Source organism: Vicugna pacos, chromosome 15 (genome assembly GCF_048564905.1).
Source record: "Vicugna pacos chromosome 15, VicPac4, whole genome shotgun sequence".
Taxonomy (NCBI): domain Eukaryota; kingdom Metazoa; phylum Chordata; class Mammalia; order Artiodactyla; family Camelidae; genus Vicugna; species Vicugna pacos.
In genome coordinates this window covers 44,402,090-44,423,914 of record NC_133001.1, presented here as the reverse complement: position 1 = coordinate 44,423,914, position 21,825 = coordinate 44,402,090, and the positions used below count along the sequence as shown (strand labels likewise).

The 21,825-nt window shown below is 49.7% G+C and overlaps 1 protein-coding gene across 2 annotated transcripts in view; it reads right to left on the bottom strand.

The window, feature by feature from the left end:
* ADCY3 (adenylate cyclase 3) overlaps window positions 1-19,803 on the bottom strand; it is a 74,402-nt gene extending 54,599 nt beyond the window's left edge. For both annotated transcript variants that reach the window (XM_006197163.4, XM_072938106.1), the window contains exons 1-2: window positions 18,847-19,803; window positions 17,576-18,400 (exon numbers count right to left, since the gene is read on the bottom strand). In XM_006197163.4, coding sequence (XP_006197225.2) covers window positions 17,576-18,250 — 675 coding nt within the window. In that variant the 5' untranslated portion in view covers window positions 18,251-18,400; window positions 18,847-19,803. The remainder of the gene's footprint in view (window positions 1-17,575; window positions 18,401-18,846) is intronic.
* Window positions 19,804-21,825: the final 2,022 nt, after the last annotated feature.

Genomic DNA, 21,825 nt, shown 5'->3' with positions numbered 1-21,825 from the left:
ATTGCTATTTCAATCCATCATTTTGATCAGAGAATATCAGACTTTGTATGATTTTAATTTTTAATGTAATGAATCTTGTATTACAACCCAGCAGACTGTGTGTCTTCATGAAAAATTTTAGTGCACTTGAAAAGAATATTCAGTAGTTGTTAAGTAGAGGGTTCTATAAATATCACTTTGGTCTAGCTGGACATTAGAATTGTTCAAGTGTTCTATATATTTCTAATTTGTCTATTTGTTTCAGCCATAACTGAGAGAGGTGTGTTGCAATCTTCAAACATAATTATGGATTTGTCTATTCTCCATTTTAGTTCTATCATTTTTTTTGTTTTGTGTATTCTAAAGCTTTATTATTAGGTGCATACATGTTTAGATTATGTCTTTTTGATGAATTGACTCCTTTATCATTATGAAATGTCTTTCCTTATTCCTGGTAACATTTCTTATTCCAAAGTCTACACTGCCTGATACTAACATAGCCAGCCACCCCAGCTTTCTTTTGATTAGTGTTTACACATTACATGGAACATGCAGGTGTGCAGAGGAAATATCTTTTTCCATCCTTTAAATCTATTTGTGTCTTTATATTAAAAATGGGTTTCTCTATGACAGCTTATAGTTGGTCCTTGCTTTCTTATCCATCTGATAATATCTGCCTATTAAATAGGGACATTATATCATGTACATTTAATATTATTATTAATATGGTTGGGTCTAAAACTATTTTTGTCTTCTGTTGGTCTCATTTGTTGCTTGTTACTATTTTCCTCTTTTCTGCCATATTTTGATTTTATCATTCTACTTTATCTCCATTATAGACTTATGTGCCATACCTCTTTGTTACCACTTTTTTAATAGTTGCTCTGAGATGTACAATACAGGCATATCTCAGAGATGTTACGGCTTTGGTTCCAGACCACTGCAATAAAAATGAATATTGAAATAAAGCAAGTCACACAAAATTTTTTGTTTCCTGGTGCATATAAAACTTACATTCACACTATATTGTAGTCCATTAAGTGCAACAGGATGTCTAAAAAATATTTTTAAATTAAGGTATGTACGTTTAATTCCTAAAAAATGCTAACAATCATCTGAGCCTTCAGCAAACATAATCTTTTTGCTAGTGCTTTGAAATACTGCAAAAGTTATTAAAATGTGACACAGAGACACAAAGCGAGCAAATGCTGTCAGAAAAATGGTGTCAATGGATTTGCTCAATGCAAGACTGCCACAAACCTTCAATTTGTAAATCACACAATAAAACAAAGCACAACAAAGCGAGGTATGTCTGTGTGCATCTTTAACTCAGTCTCCTTAAATGTTATTACTTTACATACAGTATAAGAAAATTGTAACAGTATCTTTTCATTTCTCCCCTCTTGTCCTTTGTGCTGTTGTTGTCATGTCGTACTTTTGTTATGTTATAAACTCTACAGTACATTGGTTATATTTTTGCTTTAGACAGCTGTTTAAACAGATCAAAAATGAGAAAAATAACTCTGTATTTTCTCACATATTTACCACTTAGAGGCCTCTTCATTCTTTTGTGCAGCCCAAATTTCTATCCAGTATAATTTTTCTTCTGCCTGAAAAACTTTAATACTTTTTGTAGTGCAGGTCTGCTTGTGATAAATTCTTTCACCTTTTGTTTGTCTACAAAAGTCTTTATTTCACCTTCATTTTTTGAAGGATATTTTTATTGGGTACACAATTCTAGACTGACCTATTTTCCAGTTCTATACTCTTCTGTCTTGAATAATTTCTGAGCAGACATCTGCTATCATTCTTATCTTTGCTCCTCTATGTACTGTGTCTTTTTTCTTTCTTTCTGGTTATTTTTATGAGTTTCTGCTTAATTCCTAGTATTAAGCAATCTTGATTATGATGTGCCTTGGTGTGATTCTATTTTTACACTGTATATTTACTTGAGTTATACTGAGCTTCCTGAACTATAGGTTATAGTTTTCATTAAATTTGGAAAAATTTTCACCATTATTACCTCAAAAACTCTGTCTTCTTCTGGGACTCCACTGCTCTCCACTGCCTAGAGAATGTGGTCAAAGCAATCTCAAATAGCTTTCTAGGTCGTCCATTTCAGAACCCAAATTACCTTCCAAGCTTTTCTTTTACTATCTCACACACCCAGTTCTGCAGTCAAAAGTTCTCTGTGTATGTGTGTGCGTGTATACATTCATCCCCAGACCACTGCCCACCAGCAATCTTCCCCCTACCAATCCAGGGCTCAAAATCTAATTTTCCCTTCTTGGCCCAGCTCAGTACTGCCTCCTCCATGAGACCTTTCCCAACCAGGGCAGAAGGATGCCTCTTCTCTGTACTCTCACAGGTCTTGTGTGTCATAGCGGCCCCTTGAGAGCTTGAGGACATCCTTTCGGCCAATCTGGGATGAGTCCCACTCTCAGACCCAGAGAAAAGAAAGGTATTGGACTCTGCCACCTCTGTGATGGAAGTAAGAATGATGTTATGTCAAAAGGCGCCTATGTGAGACTTTCCGGAGAGAGAAGTTGAGCACACAGTATTTTAGGAAGGAGTGAGTCAGGCAGCATCTCTCCTTTTTCCAAAGGGAAAAATGAGACACACAGCAAATTAAGTCAATTATACTGAGCCAGAGGAAATATCCTCCAAGGATCTTCACTCTCAGACCAGTCTCTCAATGTAGCCTCTCAAGAGTTAGGGAAAAAAAAAAATCCCAGCTTCCGACTTCCTTCTTATAAAGCCAGGGGAGCAAGAGAAGGCAATCATGTTCCAGGAGACCACACAGCTCTGGATCCAGGTCTCTCAGGAGAGAACCCTGGCCTGGTAAGGACTGAGAGGCCGCAGGGAAACAAACAGAATTCCCACAAATAGAAGAACAAAAGCAAAATCAATCATGCAACCAAGAGCAGCTCACCAGAAGACCTGAGCCTGAGGCCATCCCAGTTTTACGCTGGAACCTCTTTCATCGGGCCAGAACTCCAGAGTGTCCCTCCAAACACATCCATACCAGGCGGCCTGCCCTCCTTCCATCTCTGCCTCCCGTTCCTGCCACTCTCCCCACCCAACCACATGCCCAACAGCCTCCTACCCGAACAAAGGCCTCCTGACATCCCACTGGCCCCTCACTCACTCTTGTCGTCTGACGTCCCAGTGTCACCTGCCTCCAGCGCCCAGTGCCCCATCCCACCCACACCCGTCTGAAGTTCCCATCTCCACCTGAGTTCCCGAAGCAGAGCCACACAGGATACTCATGAGCAGACCCTGCATCTCCTTTCTGTTTCCTGTACCTGTCGCAGGTCCCTGCCCCACCACCTGGGCACTGGGGACAGAGTAGAGCAGTGTTCCCTCTTTGAAGGGTTGGGAGAGTACTACTCTGGGGGCCAGGAGACCAAGGCTACAGACAGAGGCCCTGAGACTGTCTCCCTGTGGGACTGCAGGGACCTCAGGCAAGTCACTTCCCTGCTGGGCCTCAGCACCCTCCCTGGAAACGCTCAGTCGTAGCCCCAGGACCGCCCCTCCTGGCAGAAGCTGTGTGAACAGTAGGGGACAGCAAGCAGCAGCAACAAGCTCATCCTGATCTGTACATACCACTCAAGCAAAATGTACCTCCCAACAGGGATCCAGCTTTGGGTTTGACATAGTTACAGATATGCATATAATCATAGCAATACTTGCATCTGAATGGGGCTCTGCGGTTTACAAAATGCTTCCACTCACCCTCTCAGACACCCCTCACCACAGCCCTGTAGGAACAGCCACGTCCTCATCACCATCACGGCAAACTCATGCAGCGTGCACTATTCTCTGAGCTTTATTAGCTCAACAGAGATTCAGTAAAGAAGGCAAAGAGAAGACTAAGCAACTTGGCCAAGACCACAGAGCTGGGAGCAGCAGACCCAGCCATGGAGCCCCAGCACCTGGCTGAGTGAAAAGATGAATTTGGAGACAGAAGGACAACAGATGTCCATCATGAGGCACATGCAATTACCCATCAGAAGTAATCAACACCACCTACCATCCTGGTAGGAAAAGAAGAGGGCAGACAAAGAGGAGGATGGGTCAGACTCTGGTTACCTTAATAATCGTGCTGACCTTTACTGGTCTGGCAGGGGACAGGAGCAGAGAAGCAGTGGGGAAGGGAGACGGCATAAGGGGTGCGCAGGCCGCAGAGGGACATGGTTATGGTCAGCAGGCAGCCCTGAGCAGCAGTTCCAGTGGAATGATCCCTGGAACAGCCCCTCTGTCTCCCTCTCCCCACTCCCTTAAGCTGCACATCCTGCCAGGCCGGGGAACATTCCGTCAGTCTTTGGAGAGCTGTCCTGCCACCTAAGCAGCAGTGGGTTTCCCTATATTAGCTTCAATTTTTATGTAGACTATAATTCTTTTATTAAGACCCGATGTCTAGATTTTCCAGGAGTGGAGACCACCCTCCCCACCAAATCTTAAATTACAGCTGTAGAATTTATTCCTCTAGCATTTGTGTCCTGCAACAAGGCAGAGCGGGCAGAGGAAAATGAGTGTCAAACGGGAGAAGGCACCCTGAGCACGACGTTTCAGTTTGCAGCCAAAGAAAGCGCTAGGATGATGTAAGGTCCAGAAACCATGTCACCCGAGGACTTCTTGGAAAAGTGCAATGGGTTAGGCTGAAGAAGAGACTGAGGGAGAGCAAGATGGCTGAATTCAAATACTAGAAGGGCTGCTGGGTAGAGGACAAGAGGCAGACGGGTGTTACTTCCTCTGGATAAACTAGAACCAGGAATGCATGCCAAGAGATGGCAGGATGGGGCTCAAACAGAACGGCCAGGAGCACAGGCCAGCACTGACGCTCTCCAAACCCATGTTCCATGTGAGTCAAGACCATCCACCCCCCTGTAAAACCTGCTGACCTTCCACGCACAGCTGGCAGGATCCTTTCTAGAACTTTCCTGTACTTGTGCTCCGACTTTTGGAGTGTTTCCCAAGTCAGTTGTGTTTAGTCCCAAACCTGCAGATGTCAGCTGTTTCTTGGTATTATATTTACAGAACTTAAATAAGAACCTAAAACAGATAAAATATGAATGTGAAAGGAAGTTATTTCTGAAAAAAGTAAAGTGAACATTTTAGAAATTTTTGAAAAATTGAATAAAAGTGAGTAGCTAAAAGAAGCTGCTGTTCAATTAGCAGTGGGCAAGACAACAGTAAAAATTTGGTCAAAAGGAAAAAAAATGTACATAGAAAAGTCATAAAAATCTAGGATTCTGTACCCAGATTATTTCCAAGTGACTTTCAATCCTCCCTCCACTTTAAGGAAACTGTAAATTACAGAGGTCACATCCTAGTTACAAAAGGCCACAAGGACCACCACCAAGGGCGCCCAGAAGCACAGGAAAGATCTTTCCTTTCAACAAAAGATGAGCAGCTAAGTGTCTCCGAATGAAACAAGCATCTGAAGTGCCTGTAAGTGTACACATTTGTGTGCAGTTTTTGGTGTGACTCCTTGATCTTACTGACTTTTAAAGATCTACTTTGTTGCGCTACAGTTTGCACACGATGAAAAGCACCCATGTAAAAGGCGTATTTTGATGAATGTTGACAATATAGCTGTGTGGCTGCGTCCCCCACCACAATATGGAAGGCTCCCTTCACCCCAGAATGTTCCTTTGTGCCCCTTCCAATCCCCCGCCCCCCACCCAGTGTCTAAGGCATCACAGCTCTTACATACAGGGTCATGCGGTGACCACCCGTGCTTACCACCGTCTAGCTTTTGGTTTTATTGCTTTTTCACATACAGTAAAATTCACCCTCTTGGGTGTATAGTTCTGTGTGCTCTGACACACAGCTGTGTGACCACTATCCCAATAATTTAACTTTTTGCATCGATCGACCAACCACCTGTCTCAGTCTCATCAGATTCGAGGACTTCCACGCACTGGGGCCCGAAATCCCTGGACCCGACACCAGCCCACTCTGTTTTCACTCTCTGATCCCGGGCACCTTCTCGCCTCCAGTTCCTCCTCTACCTTCTCATCTATGAAACTCTAGACACAAGAATGTGCCCTTGCAGAGGAGGTGTGAGGACTAAATGACATAATGTAGATAAGGAGTACTTTAAAAACCCCTGCAAATGTTCTTTGTAACTAGTTTCAACAGTCTTCGGACCAGTTAGGCTGTTCTGAAGGAAACTGAGTCCCCCATCCCAAGAGAAATGGAAGCAAAGCCCAGATGATGTGCTGGGGACACCACTGAAGGGTCCCAGCACTGCCTGTGGATTGGGTGGTGAGCCTCATGGGCTTTTCTACCCCTACATCCAGTGATGAGTGGTGTGAAGTGGGTGTCACTCATCCCAGTGAAAATGAACAAAGCGAGGCCACCCAGGCCTGGTGGGGACATCCCACAGCCTTGTGTCCCCTTTATTCACACTAAAGGGAACAAGCTCCACACAGCTCACGTATTCGACCTAATGAAAAACACACCTGACACCCCTCCAGTTCAAATCATTCCAGGGACTTCCTTCACTGTGTCTCCCACCTGTTATCCACTCTTAACTGATTCCTCCAAAAACAAGAAATAAAGAAAAATGATATTAAGTGAAAGGTGACAGCCAGGACGCAAACCATCAACCCTGCAACCGAAGTACAGTATTCTTTGTCCTCACAGAGAACTTCATCTAGGAAGCATGTCTCATTTACAAGACAGCAACAAGAAAAATGGTGGCCCAGCAAACAATTCGGGAGATGAGTGTCTGATGACGCAGGAGTCCCCCAGACACCCAGAACACGGCGCTGCTCTTCCCGCCCTTGGGGCTGACCCCCAGCTTCTCCTCTCCATCAAAGCCAGCAGTAATAACAATCACACTGGCAGTCAGAGCAGCAAGCGTTTCCAGCGCCAGCTGCGCATCAGGGCCCGCCCCACAAGGCCATGCTCCTGTGTTAGTGTGCTTCTGACCCAGGAAGGTTGCTGCCCTAGCCAGGGGAAGGAGGTGTTAGTCCCTTTCACAGAGGGGGAAACTAGGCTTAGATTAAACACCGTTCATGGGATCCTACAGCTGGCACGTCAGGGAGCCAGGAGGTAATTCAAGTCAGACGACCACAAAGCCCGTGCTTTCAGATTCCCAAAGCAGAACGCCCCGCCACAGGTCAGGCTCCCAAGGCCCCTTCACCAGCTTGCAGTGCAGAGGTCAGCTGGTCTGGGACGAAGACACGACGGAAGGGACCGGACACGCTCCCTAAAGTAACTGCCCTACATTGGGCCCTTTACTGAAATAAGAAGGCCATGTCCCAGATCAGTCCCTAAAGATGGGAAATACATCACTAACAATTACAACACAATGTAGGGGAGGGGTATTAATGTGGTTTTCAGAGTGGTTAATGCTGCACAATGAAAGATCAACTGTAATCAAGTGTAGGAAAGACAGCTGATGAGTGAGAAACCGTGGCACCTTTCTGGCAATCGGAGGAGGCTATGTCCAGCTGACCACATTGCCCAGAACTTGGAAATGAGCCTGGGGGCAGTGGGGGCAACTCCCAGCCCCAGCCTGGGATGGTGACCCACCCTCAGCACCAGGCAATGCCCTTTGCTCAGATTCCCCTCCAAGAAATTACTGATTTGGTTTCTTAGGAATTTGTGGTAAATGTGCATCAAACAACAGAGTATTCCCCTCCCTAGGAGGGTAGTAAGGTCCATCTACCACCAGCAGGTCGGTGACCAAACCTTGGGCTTATTGGTCAGTCTCTTAAGAATGTGGCCCATGGGCATATATCTGGAGAAAACTCTAATTTGAAAAGACACATGCACCCCAATATTCATAGCAGCCCTACATACAATAGCCAAGATGTGGAAGCAAGACATGGAAGTGTCCATAGACAGATGACTGGATAAAGAAGATGTGGTATTTTTATATAATAGAACACTATTCAGCCATAAAAAAAGAATGCAATAATGCCATTTCCAGCAACATGGATGGATCTAGAGATGATCATACTAAGCGAAATAAGTCAAAGACATATATATGACATCACTTACATGTGGAATCTTAAAAATGATACAAATGAACTTACTTACAAAACAGAAACACTCACAGACATAGAAGACAAATTTATAGTTACCAAAGGAGAAAGTGGGGGGAGATCTGATAAATTAGGAGTTTGGGATTAGCAGATACTAACTACTATATATAAAATAAACAACAAGTTTATACGGTAAGCGCAGGGAATTATATTCAATACTTATAGAAATTATAATGAAAAAGAATATGAAAATATGTATATGTATGACTGAACATTATGCTGTACACTAGAAATTGATATAACATTGCAAACTGACTATACTTCAGTAAAAAAAATTTTTAATATATATATGTGTAACTGAATCAATGCTGTACACCAGAAACTAACACAACATGGTAAATCAACTACACTTCAAGTTAAAAAATAAAAAGAATGTGGCTCACGGGGATCAATTCCTTAGGGCCCAGTCCCCTTGGGTGAAAAACTCAGCTTCCAAGGCGGCAGTGGAGGAGCCCACCTGGCCCAGGACAGGCAGCTGCTCTGCACCCCGCCAGCTCTGGCTCCGCTGGCCCCACGTTACGCTTCACGGGGACCAGTCCTGAAACAACATGGGAACAGCAACCCACAACCACGGAAACCTTGCGAGGATTCACATCCAGCCTGCTGACGCTGGGGTTCGGAACGGGGGTAAAGGGTGGGGTGGGATTTCTTCTGAAACATGTCATTTTCTTTTCTGTTTACAACAAAGAAAGTGCTCTCGAAGAGAGGAACAGAAAAGGGAAGAAAAGGATTCATTACTAATCAAAGCAAATTTCTTAGGAACCACGAAGAGGAATTTTGCTGAAAGAAACAGCTGAAAATGTGATCCGAGGAAGGAAGAAGCATCAGACATAAAATGGCCAGGAGGGGAAAGGAGAGAGGCAATGGGCCTGCCAGTATCACATATAAATAATAAGAATAAGTAAGTGAAATATAGATAAGTAAATGAAATTAGTAAATTAAGAGTAACCAAATGCCCTACAGAAAAGGAACAGTTGAGTTAATTACGGTACATTTAGCCAGCATCGTATTATGCAGCCATTAAAAATGATGACTGTGAACACTAATTTAAAATAGAAAAAAGTCTGTGCTATAAAGCTAAGGAAAGCCAGAGTAATATGTGTACAGCTTTGTAAAAATTTCCATATGAAAGACTAGAAAGGAACACCAAAAATTGGTTGTGACAGGATTATAATAAACTTCTTTTATTTCCAAAGTTTCTGCAATATTAGATGGCATTTTATAATTAAAAGCATGCTTTAAAATAATCCTTTCACAATGAGGGGAAAAGAGCCAGTTGGTGACACAGAAAAGAAACGAGAAAAAGGATAATGAATAAATGATTCATTCACAGATCAAAGATCAGAGATGGTCTGCCAAGATTAAGTGCAATAAAGAAATAACTAACTAGCATTCGCATGGTGCTTTATAGCTACCCTTCCCCCACCAGGTAACAAAGTAACACTCCCATCCGAGCCCTTCTTCACCAGCTACAGTGAGCAGCACCCCGCCCCACCCCACCGGACACCCTGGTCCCACCTCGCCTTGGCTTGCCTTAAGCTTCCCCAATACAAGAGAACCAATGATGCCAACACCATCAGACAGGGGCTGCCTCCTGCTCCCAAATGGGTCGCCAGCCCCCTCCATCACAGGCTACCTGGGACAAACGTGTCCCAAGCAGGAAGCGGAGGCTGGGTGGAGCTCGGATGTTCCATGCTGGGGACCGCCGTCCCCCCCACCCCAGGCTGTTCCCTATTGTTGGGTCCTAAGCCTTCTTCCTTTCTGAATCTACACACTCTCCGTGGGCAACCCCTCACCCTCCCCATGGTTTTGGGTGGCACTTAAATGCTGATGATTCCCAAATCCAGAACTCAAGACCTTTCTTCTAAGCTCCAGATCTTAAGCACAGGGCCTGGCACACGGGTGTTGAATAATTATCCACTGAAGAATCTGATAGTTCCCCTTGGATATCGCACAGGCACCTGAACCTGAACCCATCTTCACCATCCTCTGCTTCCATCTTGGTGGGTGGCCCTCATGGCATCATGCCTGGACTACTCCAATAACCTCCTAAACAGTTTCAGCCTTACTCAAGTCCACCAGAATGATTCTATTAAACGCAGAGCAGATCCTATCTGTCCCCTGCTTAAATTCTTTCAATGCAGCCCCATCATTAGAGGAATAAAGCCCAAATTCCTTAGCTCTTCTGCTACCTAGCTTCTCCATACCTTGTCTCTCTAGCTTCTGCCACCCACTCATCCTCTTGTTACACAGAATTGTCACCAGTCCAAAGCAAGTGAGAATCTCCTATAACTCTCACCGGAATGCTCTGTTCCCACTGCTCCACCTGGCGAACTTCTATTCATCCTTCAAAACCCAACTCAACAGTCAGCTCTTAGGGAGCCTTCCTCTGTTTCTTTATGCAGGCTCTCTTTCACTAACAGGACTTGTACCACAACCTGGGAGCTCCGAGATGGTAGGGGATGAGTTTTACTCACTCTTTGTTTATACCACCTAGAACAATACTTGGTAAATGATGGAGGGAATGAAGTTTCTCTGACTGGAGAAACAAGTGTGAAGGTGGGATGGTGAGCGCTCCAACTCTGCTTGGCCATTCTTCAACATGATCTTATGCAAATCATTTTTGTCCAAGGATGAGATCAGAAGTAGGCCAACAGAATATCAATGACTCATTTTTCTGGGCTCCTAAGAACCCTCCTCTATTGCTGCTTTTTCCCTAGACCAGAAAAACTTTATTAACAAATGGCAAAGGCGTACTGATTAGCACCCTTGAAGAGTTACATAAATTCTGCTTTTAAAAAAATCACTCTCTAATTACTTAGATTAACATCAGAACATTTCCCTAGCTTGGATCTAGCCAAAAATTTATCAGACTCTCAATGAGCGCTGATGAGGAAGGAAATAAAGATAAAAGCCGAGCAGGAATGTATTTACTCAACAAACATTTACAGACTGATAGTCAGGACCAAGGTACTGCAAGGGGTGGCAGAGGAGTTCTACCATCGGTCTCGCTCTGCCCTCGAGGTGAACGGCAACCTGCTAAAAAAAGACAAATTCAACGTGCTGCCGAAGGATGTACAAGAGCAAACTCCCACCTCCTGAGAAAGGCATACAAACGTCAGAGCCGGGCTGCCCATCTGGCTGATGTATAGAAAGAAAGGGCCGGGGCTGGTGCTGGGGTCACAAATGGAGGCAGGGCTGCCTCCCCTGCAGTGCCCTGGACAGAGGAGGTTCGCGTGTTTGAGAAGAGAACAAATTCTTCTCATGAATGTAAGGCAAGGCAAAGACTGTGCAGATGAACTATAAGCCATCATTTTTGTGTGCAATGTAGTTCCGACTTTCCAAAAATCTTAGAATGATGTATTAGATCTCATAAAGAATCAATACCTTCAAAGAGTTATATACAGTTGTCTCTCTGGGGTCCCCACAGACAACAATGTCATATATAAAGCAGCATAGTACAGTGAACGTAGTCGGCCCTCCACACCTGCAGGTTTCACATCCACAGACTATACAGCCTACTGGGGACCATATTCCTAACTTCTGAAGCATCCTGTGGTGCCCTGCCCAGACTCACGGCCCTCCTCATCTCTCCTCCCCAGCATCCCCCGTGTGTCCCTGGCTTAGTAGACAGCCTCAGGAGACAGCTGCCCTCCATTCCCTCCTTCCCTGTATGGACATATCACCAGCACATCAAGGGGTAGAATCAATTTCCCCTTATCTTGCACCTAGGTTACCCTGTGGCTTGCTTTGACCAATAATGGTGGGTCTACCCCTTAAAACCTCTGGTAGCTTCCACCTTCTCCGGGACAACACCACGCTGTGAGGAAGCCCAAGCTAAGCACTTGGAGAGGTCACTGCAGAAGTTCTGAGGCTCCAGACATGCATGAGTAAGGTCTTCTTAGAGCTTGCCAGCATAGCCATCAGCTGAATGTTGGCACTGAATGAAACAGTCCAGGCAGCCACGTGAGTGACCCCGGCCAGTGCCACGTGAAGCAAGGCAACACCTGGCTGAGCACGGTAAACCCACAGAATCACAAGATAATAAACTATTACTGTTTTAAGCTGCTAAGTTTTGAGGTTATATGTTATACAATGGATAACTGAAACACATGGTAAATGAAGGGCTACGTGTGCAGTGAGGCCACTGGGAAATGGTGAACTTAGTGAACTTCTCAGAGAATCAAAATATAATCCTTATTTGTCCAAACCTGTTATTATTCATTTATGATTAAATTGCTTTCCGAATGCAGTCCTAGACCTCACTTTATGCCAAATGTAATTTAATTTATTTTCTTGATGTGGGGTCATCACTCTGGACATCAGTTACTACAATGTCCAGTAATATAATGATGCCTCCTCCGGCCACAGGTGTATAGGGACTGCCGGCTGCAACACTGAGCCCCCCAGACAGCTATGCAACTTGATCAGCGGCAGTATCTCTGCCCCCAGAAACACCTCCTCGCCCCCCCCCCCACTGCTCCTTCTGGTAGTTGTGGGTGGAGCAACTAAAGACCCAGTCCTGTTGGGACTGTATTTCAGCTGACTCAGGGAAGATCTAAGGGGTTCTTCTAAGATTGCAGAAGAGAATGAACTCTGGAAGCCCAGTGATCTAGATTTGAATTCTGCTCTCACCTACTAGTTTCACAGCCCCAGCTGAGCCATTGCACTCATCACACATTCAGTCCTCCCATCTGTAAGATGAAAATACTATCTACCTCTTGGTGGAAGATGCTGAATTGAAACATAAGCAAGAGCTCAGTAAACGTGGGCCCCTTGTCCCTCCTCATGTTCACTGGGCTGCACCAGGGGGTTATCTCTGAGCACACACGTCTGAGTGTCGGTCAGGACTGCACCCACAGAAGGAGATCATCTAGGGTGCATATGTCCCTTACGGGACAGCCTGGTGGGGAGGCGTGGAATGTTTATCCAGGGATGGAGCACCCTAGTGGGGCTTGCCGTAGGTTGATGAAAAAACTGCAGAATAACCTTGAGTCCTAGCAATTCTGTCTCACGGAGATTTCACCAGCGCTGTTGGGCCGACCAAGCCCAGGGGTATGTGCATGGTGTGTGTGTATGTGCACACGTGTACACACACAGTGTACCTTGGAGCTCTTGAGGTAGCCTGAGGGGGCAGGGAGAGACCTTGGCAGGGAGAGTGGTGTCTGAACCTGGCCCCACTGGCCCAGCCCTGGGCTCCAGCTTCCTCTCCAGAAAACCCCAGCTGATGATCAAGTGCTGATTTAAAATAATAAACACAAGGACTCTGCTGTGCGTGGCAAAATGTCAGTGAAATAACGTGGGTGAAAGGTGGGACCTAAATTGCATGTGCATGATGATGACAGACTGGAAATGCTCTGTTTACACACAGATAAGGATTGGAAAAGGCCCCAGAGAGATGTGACGGGGGAGGGATTGAGGGGGGACTTTCTGCAAAGCTGTTTATATGTTTAATAATTGGCTACTCTTCCCCATGTGCAGCTGGCCTCCCAGTCCCCTTCTATGCATTTCCTTATTATTCTGATTCCTACACGATGCCCATCTGCACACTCTTCATGGAGAATGAGCCTTCTGTCCCACCCTGGGCTGGGGGCAGAGTGCAGGGCCAACAGGCCAAGAACTGGGCTGGCGCTGTCCCCTCCCACCCTGTGTCCCACACACACTTCGGCTGCCTAGGCTGCTCAGAGCCTCTGGCTGCTGCCTCTCTGCCTCCCCACCCGGCTCCCATTCCCCTTCACCCCCTCATTTCTCATGTACTCCTGGCCATGTTCCCACCAGGAACATTCTGTCACAGGCTTCTCCCCTCCTTGCGTCCAATTCCCAGGGGGAAAGAGAGGGTGCTTCCTATGATATTTTAGGGCCTCCCACTTCTTGGCACGGTTCTTCAACACGGCTCAGCAAAGACATCTTGGGGCAGCCAGAGAAGCAAGGAGGAGGCCCAGATGCCAGGTTCCAGAGAAAAAGGCTTTCTGGGAAGTCCCCTGCCCCTCACACCCACCAGTGTGTGTCCCACCTTCTCCCTCACCAGTGACCCCTCCCCAATTATCCAGCCCCTCTCCCTCTCATCCTCCCCGAGCCTCAGTATCCTCATCTGTAAAATGGAGCCAGTAACACCCAGGATTAATTGAGACGACTTGTACAGAACCTTAGCTTCAGCCTAGACAGGGCATCTGAAGGCTTGCCTCCCTCACGCCCTCCCCGCTGCAGCTCCCTTTAGTCCTTTGGAGCTGAATGTTCATTCACTGGGCGAATGAATTGCTATGTAACTTGCAGGTGTGAAAGGAATCACACATCCATGGGTCTATCGTGTTCTAATTTGTGAATAAAAGTCTTAAGAAGCTATTAATTCCATGAGAGAGTTCTGCTCCCAAATAGCCTTTCTGCTATAAAACATTTCTCAGGGGCTCCTCGCCACTAACTTGGCACAGCATCCTGAGTCTATCAGAAGCTAACAGGTGTATGAGGGCGCATGTCAGGGTCTTGGGAGCAGCCACTGGCCACAGGAACATGCCCTGTCTCCACTATATTTTCTCCCCACCCAGCAGCAGCTGCCTGGTCCTGCCTTCGACCCCCTCATGGGGCAGCCTTGGGCAGTAAAAGGCAAGTTGTGCCAGGACCCAGACAAGGAGAGGGATGTGGGGAAAGCCTGCCAGCGGCAGCTTGCTCCCCTGATCCCCAGCCCTAGCCCTGCCCTCCTCCACTGCAGCCTCTGACGTCAGTCTGACCCCCTTTACTCCCAGACCCCACAGGCCGCGAGGCCCATAGCTGTTGCTCAGTAATAGTCACTCACCCACTCACTAATAAATGAAGCCTCAACAGCACCTCTTTCCCACAGCCCATCCCATGGCCCCGACTCCACTTGATCTTCCTGTCGGAACCCTGACCCGCATAATCCCCGTGAGAAGAGCTGAGGCAGGCTGCACTGCTTACCTCTGACACTTCAGGCTACCCTGAGGCCCCTGTGTCTTTCTGTCTTTCCCCTACAGAGCCAAGTACCAGTCTGGAGGGATGAGGGGTGCAGATGAGGAAGTATAGGCTTTGGAAATGCTTCTTCAGTGCTGCCAGTGACCGCAGCAACTAAGGCACTCCCAGCCCCCTGGAAATCCAGTGTCTGCTTCTAACCGTGAAACTGGGCTCATCCCCCACCAACCCAGGAGGGAGGCCCTGGCTAGAGCCAACAGGTGCTAGGAGAAGAGAAAGGAAAAGGGAGTCTATGGGCAGGAGATAGCAAAGCAAGGAGGTGTCGGGCGCTGGAGAAGGTTCCTGATGCTACTGTGATGGTCGGGGGAGGAGGAGTCTGGCCACCTGGTTCTCACATCCCTGTCCTCCAGCCCCTGCCCTCTCCTTTCCTTGATGGCACCTTATCCCGGGAGGTAAAAGGCAGGTAACCAAGTTTCATTCCATGGCTTGGAAGGTGTCCAGGTGCTCCCCCCACAGCAACGAGGGGCCACAGGACGCTCGGGGTTCCATTGTCTTCTGAGAGGCCAAACGCAGGGACCACTGTGACCTAAGACTGTGGTGCGTGGGCCTGGGAATCCAGGCACCTTTTAAAAAGTCACATTAGTCCCCAAAACAAGTGACTCAGAAACTTCTGGAACATAGCCCACTGAAAGCTAGGACCTCCTGCTTTCTATCTCAGGCTCTGGAACAGACCTTGGGCACCACCTCCCCTTCCCCGTCTATTCCCAAAGCTTCATCCAAGGCCCTGCTTCCATGTCAAGATCATGATCTCCTGGGATGCTAATACTGCTATTCTTGATTTACTTGTTTTCCTATCTTTTTTTTTCCCCGTTTCCTATTTTTTTGAGCTTTTGTTCCTTAGCAGTGTCCAAAGGACACCAGTAATCAAGGGGTCAGCCTCTGGGCTCTAATGGGGAGAATTTCTGATTTGCTCCCTTCGTAGACAGTGAAGCATATAGGAAACTCACATCGTCCAGGGACCCTGGCAGAGAGGAAAGTGACTGCTCAGCGAAAGGTAAGGGTTCAGAGTTTGAGCCCAGGCCCCAGAGGCTGCCATGCCCACCTATCTGCCACCAGGCTGGACTCTCCACTGATTCCCAATAGAAATGCCTCTTGCCATTCTCACTCCGACAGCTTCCAGCAGGGCTCTCTGCGGGCAGAGGCACAACCTGAAGTTCACTAACCCGGAAGTCATGAGAGGAATGGCAGGCTGCCACCTTTCACGGACAGCGCACTGGGAGGAAAGGGGACCTTCTGGTGCACCGCATGAATCCATGTGCACCAGGGCTGGGATCCTGCAGAATCAAGGCCCAAAGCTTCTCAAAAGGGCACACTGCACGACTCAGAGCGGGAAAACAGGAAGAATCTTGGTCCAAGAACCAGGAAAAAGTTACAACAGAGGAAAAACCTGTTTTTTCCTCTAACCAAGTGGGAGGCAATGGGACAGCCCCACTGGGTTCTTGCATCACCGCTGTGCCCCTGGAGACCCAGCCCCCAATCCCAGGAGACTGATGTAGTGGAGAGCACCGGAATGGAATGAAGCAATGGATGCTCCAGCCACATGACTGTCATAACTAGCTGTGTGGCCTTAGGGAGGTCACTCTTCATCTCTGTGCTCGTATAGAAAATGAGATAGCAGGCAGGATGCACAACTGTGGAATTCAGCGACTCTAAGCCCTGGGGAGCTCCCCAGCACCCCAAGATAGGTTACCAAATAATAAGCTCAGAAGACCAGGAATCACATCTCCCCATCTCTGCAGCCCCTCAGCACCTACCTGGGTCTTGGCACCTGGCAGGAGCACAAGACTATTAGTTAAGCTGAGGCCAAAATTCCACCCCCTCCAACAGAAAACATCCCCCAGAACTAGCAGACCCTCCTCATTGTGGCCGGCACCACTCTCTCCATTTGCGCCCCCACACCACGCCTTCGGTGGGGAGATTGCCACTCTCCACCTCACCTGACTGCTCGGGCACCCCGAGCTCCCAGTGGCAGAAGTGCCATCTATGACAAACACACCTTCTCTCCCTACAGTCCTTCATGTCTCCTTGTGCGCGTCATCCACAGCCTTTGATCTTGGTAACAACCACTTCAGGCAGGTAGACACTATCCCCGTTCAACAGAGGGGCACTGAGTCCACGCAGTCAGTGCCTTGCCAAAGCTAGTCGATGACAGGCTAGAGACCGGAAGCCAAGGGAGCCCTCCTTGCCCACCAGAGGTCTTCCTGGCAGAGGTCAAGGACAGGGAATAGCCAGGACAAGGCTGCCTCGCTGGAGACCAGGCCCAGCAGGGCCTTCCTGCCACCCACCCAGGCTAGGCACGAGTGACAGAGTGGCCCTGAGGACCAATGTCTGGACATCCTCTGATCCCTAGGGCCAAGCACAGACAAGCTGTATTGCAAAGCCAAGGGTCGAAGGAGAGGTACAAGTAGCTGAGAGCCCCAGAGCTCCCCCCAGCACACATTCTGATTCAAGGGCAAAGAAAACACCACCCCCCAACTGTCTAAACAGGTGCCACCTCGACTGAGAGCTGCTGGGAAGGGAAGCCACTGGGTGGGACGGCAGGCGGGACTCACCTCCCTCAGCAACCGCATCCCCTTCAGCCCATCCTGCTGCTGCTGGGCCACGGTGACCCCCAAGACGAGGGTGTGCACGACACAGGAGACCACAGAGATGATGACGATGGGGCTGAGGCTAAGGGGCAACGTGATGAAGAAGGAGAAGACAAAGAAGGCCTGCCAGCCCACCGTGTCGCTGGCAGCGTGGGCGCGGGAGAAGTTCAGGCCCAGGTAGGAGAAGATCTGGGCTGTTATCAGCAGCCACAGCAGGTAGGGGACCACCTTCCGGGTGACCCTGTTGGGGAGTAGTCCCTTTTTGCAGAGCACGAAGAGGATGATGTCCAACACCAGCCCAACACTGGCCACAGCCAGAGGAGCCAGCTTGTCGCTGGAGAAGACCACCGCGCACATGACCACCACGTAGCAGTCGAAGAGGGCCGCAAAGACCACCAGCACCAGCAGCGTCTCATGGCGCTGCCTTTTGAAGTAGGTCTGGTACAGGTTCTCCAAGGACTCGGGCACGAAGGTCAGGCGCATGAAGCGGGGCAGGCAGAGGCAGGATCCCGAGTTCCGGACAGAGATTTCATGGGTCCGGCCCACCCCTCGGTCAGCGTCAGAGGGCAGACTGACGGAGTACTCGGCGGAGTACTCTGCCGAGTACTCGGGATCAGAGAAGCCCTGGGTCCTTGGCATCCTGGCTGCCGTGTCTGCTTCTACTGGCTCTGGGGAACTGGATGGGGAACACAGGAGGGGCTCTGGAACGGGGAAAGGCTAAGGGCCAACCACGTCGGGCAGGAACGCAGAGCCGGTGTCTGGGGCACAGGTAGCGCTGATCATCTGGAACTTAAAAGGATATGACTAAGTAGAAGCACCTCTTCCTTCCTACCTGTGCTTTCCCCACCACCCACCCTAGCCCTCCTAAAAGAATCCCTGCTGCAGAGGCTCCAGAACCAGGGCCTTTCCCCACGCCACCACCCGACCACAGGCACACTTAGTCCTGTCCACCCAAACACTCCGTTTCCTGTCTCTGGCTTGTGGACGGGCCTGGCCACCTCTCCATCCGACGCACCCCTGGTCTCTCTCACTCCCTGACTTCCTCACCTAAATCTCCTCCAGGCCCAAGCTTTAAAAGGTGAAGATAAAACATGCTAGAAAGAAACCAGAGCCATCCTGGGGGGTTTGAATCTTCCTATGTTTACTTCCTTTCCCATCCAGCCCGTGGCGACTCGGGCTCCCCACCTCGGGGCACTGTATGCCCTCCGGAAGGCCGGCCCTGCCCCTGCGTTTACCTGTGTGGGAACTCGGGAGTCGCGTGGTCCTGGTCGGTACCTACGCCGGCTTCGGGGCCGGGTCACGGGTGCGGCTTGGGGGACAGGAGGGCTCAGCGCGCCCGGGGGGCTGCTTCCCGCGGAGCCCCGCCGTTCTGGCAGTGCCACAGTCCCCGGCCCCCGGCCCGGGCGCGACTCTCCCGCCGTCAGCCAGGGAATCCAGCCGGCAGAGGCTCAGGGCTGCCCCTCAGCATCCACAGGCGCCCAGCCGCCGGAGGAAGGAGGAGGCGGCGACGAAGGCTGGAAAATTCGGGGGCGTCCGCCGCTAGGGCTGCGGCTCGCGGGGCCGGCGTGCGCGGCCGGCCCCCTCCCTCTGGTCCCGCAGTGGTCGCGGCGGCGGCGGCGCGGCTAGGGGCGCATCCGGGGCCCTCGCCGGCGGGAGCGCGGGCCGAGGCCAGGGAAGCCCGCCAGCATCCTCTGGCCCGCCCGCGCGCCGAGCGGAGCCAGCCGAGTCGGGGCGCGGCGCGCTGCACAGTGAGTCCCCGCGCGGCGCTGGCGGCTCCGGGGCCACGCGCGCTCCAGGCCCCGAGAGGCGGGCGGCGCCCCTCCCTCCCCGCAGTCGCCGCCCTCTCGGCGAGCGCGTCCGGAGTTGGAGGGGTGCGGGGGTGAGGCGCCCCGCTCCAGACCCGGCTCGGCGAGGGGAAGGAGGAGAAGGGCCAGTAGGAGCGCGGGGGCGAGAGTTGGAGGGGCCCCAGCGGCCCCACGCTCCGGCACCGGGCGGCGAGCTGGCGGCTACTGCTGCGTGGAAGCTCGGGTGGGCGGCGGCAGGAAGGATGGGCGAATCAGCGCCTTCCCCGCGCAGGCCCCGTCTCGGAAGATAAAAGCCCGGGACGTGCCCTCCCGCAGGTGAGGCGCGCTCGGGGCATCCCTAGCGCCCCCTCCTCTGCCGCGGCTTCCTTCCGGGCTTGGAGAGGCGGGGGCTGAGGTTTGGGGACGGCTGCCCCGCCGGGCGCGCCCGGCCTGTGTCTCCGCCCACCCTGGCAGCCCAAACGCCAGAGCACGGGGCCTGAGCTTTCCGCAGAAGGGCCCGCAGCTGAGCCTGGTTCTTGAAGGAAGCGGGTAGGTGTGGCCCAGTAGGCACGTGGAATTGGGAGAGACCCTACTTCAAAAAGATCTGTTGTGCACATTCCACCTGTTTGAGACGTTTTTGAATTCACAAGCTGTTAAAAACTCAAATGTTCCTTTCAGTGGTTAAGTTGTCAGTCTCTTACACCATAGTATAAACTACTTTCCTTGGATTTGACAACATCTTGCCAAGATCAACCACAGGCTGTAGGAATTTAGATGAAAGGAGAGGAGGGAGATAGATTGTTTTGAAAAAAAAAAAAAGTATATGGGGAGAAACAGTTGCTGAGGATAGCCAGCAGCATTAGAGGGTGCCCTCCCTGGGGTGAACTGAAGAAGTAAGTCAGAGAAGAGAGAAACTCAGCCATCCAAGCCCTGGATGAAGATGCCTCTTTGAGCTCCTGAGATTATCCACGAGTGACCTTTCTAGAACCTCAGGCATCAGCTCACATCCCACAGGGACTAGATTCATCAGATAATTGATCCCATCACAGCTGTTTCTGTCAGTCCCTCATACTAATTCTGTAAACCTGCCGACCTCAGCCCGAACTTGTTAGGGCTTTGCTTCCAAAGGTGAGGAAATAACATCAGATTTAGGCAGAGGGTAATTTGAATAGAGCAGCGTTTTCCCCCATTATTTTAATTTGTTTGAAATCCAAATATCTATTTTGAATTGTTACACAATGTTAAAGGAGGCATGATTTTTTTTTTTTACTTAACGAAGGAACATGTGTTAATTAAAGGGGAAAAAGCTGATAAATGCTATTTGGGGATGCTTGGCCACAAGGGACACCCACATGGTGCCCTCTGTGAGTCTCTCGGCCTTTCCTGGCACACATGCCCACCCTTGGAGTTCTGTGGGGATTCCTGCTCTGCAAGGCCATGCCCAGCTCCTGGGTCCTGTGGGTTTCCTCCCGGGCCTCCTGCCACCTCCCATGCCCCAGCCTCTCCTGCCCATGCACCCTGTGAAGGGAGAGGGTTCCTCACAGAGACACCCCTGGTAAAAAACCCCAGTCTCCTGCCCCTCCTGCCCTGACTGCAGACCTCACTGCTCCACTCCCTGCCCCTCACAACCCTCCTCTCTTGGCTGTGGGCACCTGCTCAGCAAATCTGTGCTGAGAGCACACAGGATGCCCAGCTGGGCCAGGCATCAGGAAAGACCAGAAATACCACCCCACCTGCCCCTGCCCTCAGGATGCCTGCCATCTCTGACAGGGCACCACATCGACCAACAAGACAGACCCTTAGCTGAGCACAGGTGACCTGAAACATGACCAGAGGGGAAGATCTGGCTGGCCAGAGCTACTGCAAAGGCTCAGCAGCAGGACAGTACCCACAGCACAGCCCTATTCCTGCTCTGCATTCTGGGTTATGCATGCAGCCCTTCCCTGTGGATGCAGGGAACCCAGCAGGACAGCTGCAGCCCCTCATTGGGGCTCCGTGGGAGCCAGAGGCAACTGAGTGAATACTGCAGAGCAGAAGAGGAGATCAGGGAAAACGCAACTCATCAGAGACAGAGCCTCATCTGTCTCCCTCACAACTGCTTCTCCAGTACCTGGCACCTAGTAGGTGCAACCTACAGGATGAGGCAGCCATTGAATGGATGGTTTCCTTAAGAAGAAATGGTACTTTATAAGTGCAGCTGGCTGTCCCCGAGGGGACCAACAGACCTCATTCATTGACCCTGAACACATCCTGGTGCAGGGGCAACTAGCAATAATCATACTCAAGTGAAAAGGCAGAAGCTCAGGTTCTAAGCTACGCATTTTGCATTGTAATCTGGACAACTGGCATGCATTGCTTTTGCAATGAAAAGATACAGTAAATCTATCTTTAAAACATATACGCACACACACATGCACACACCCACACAAC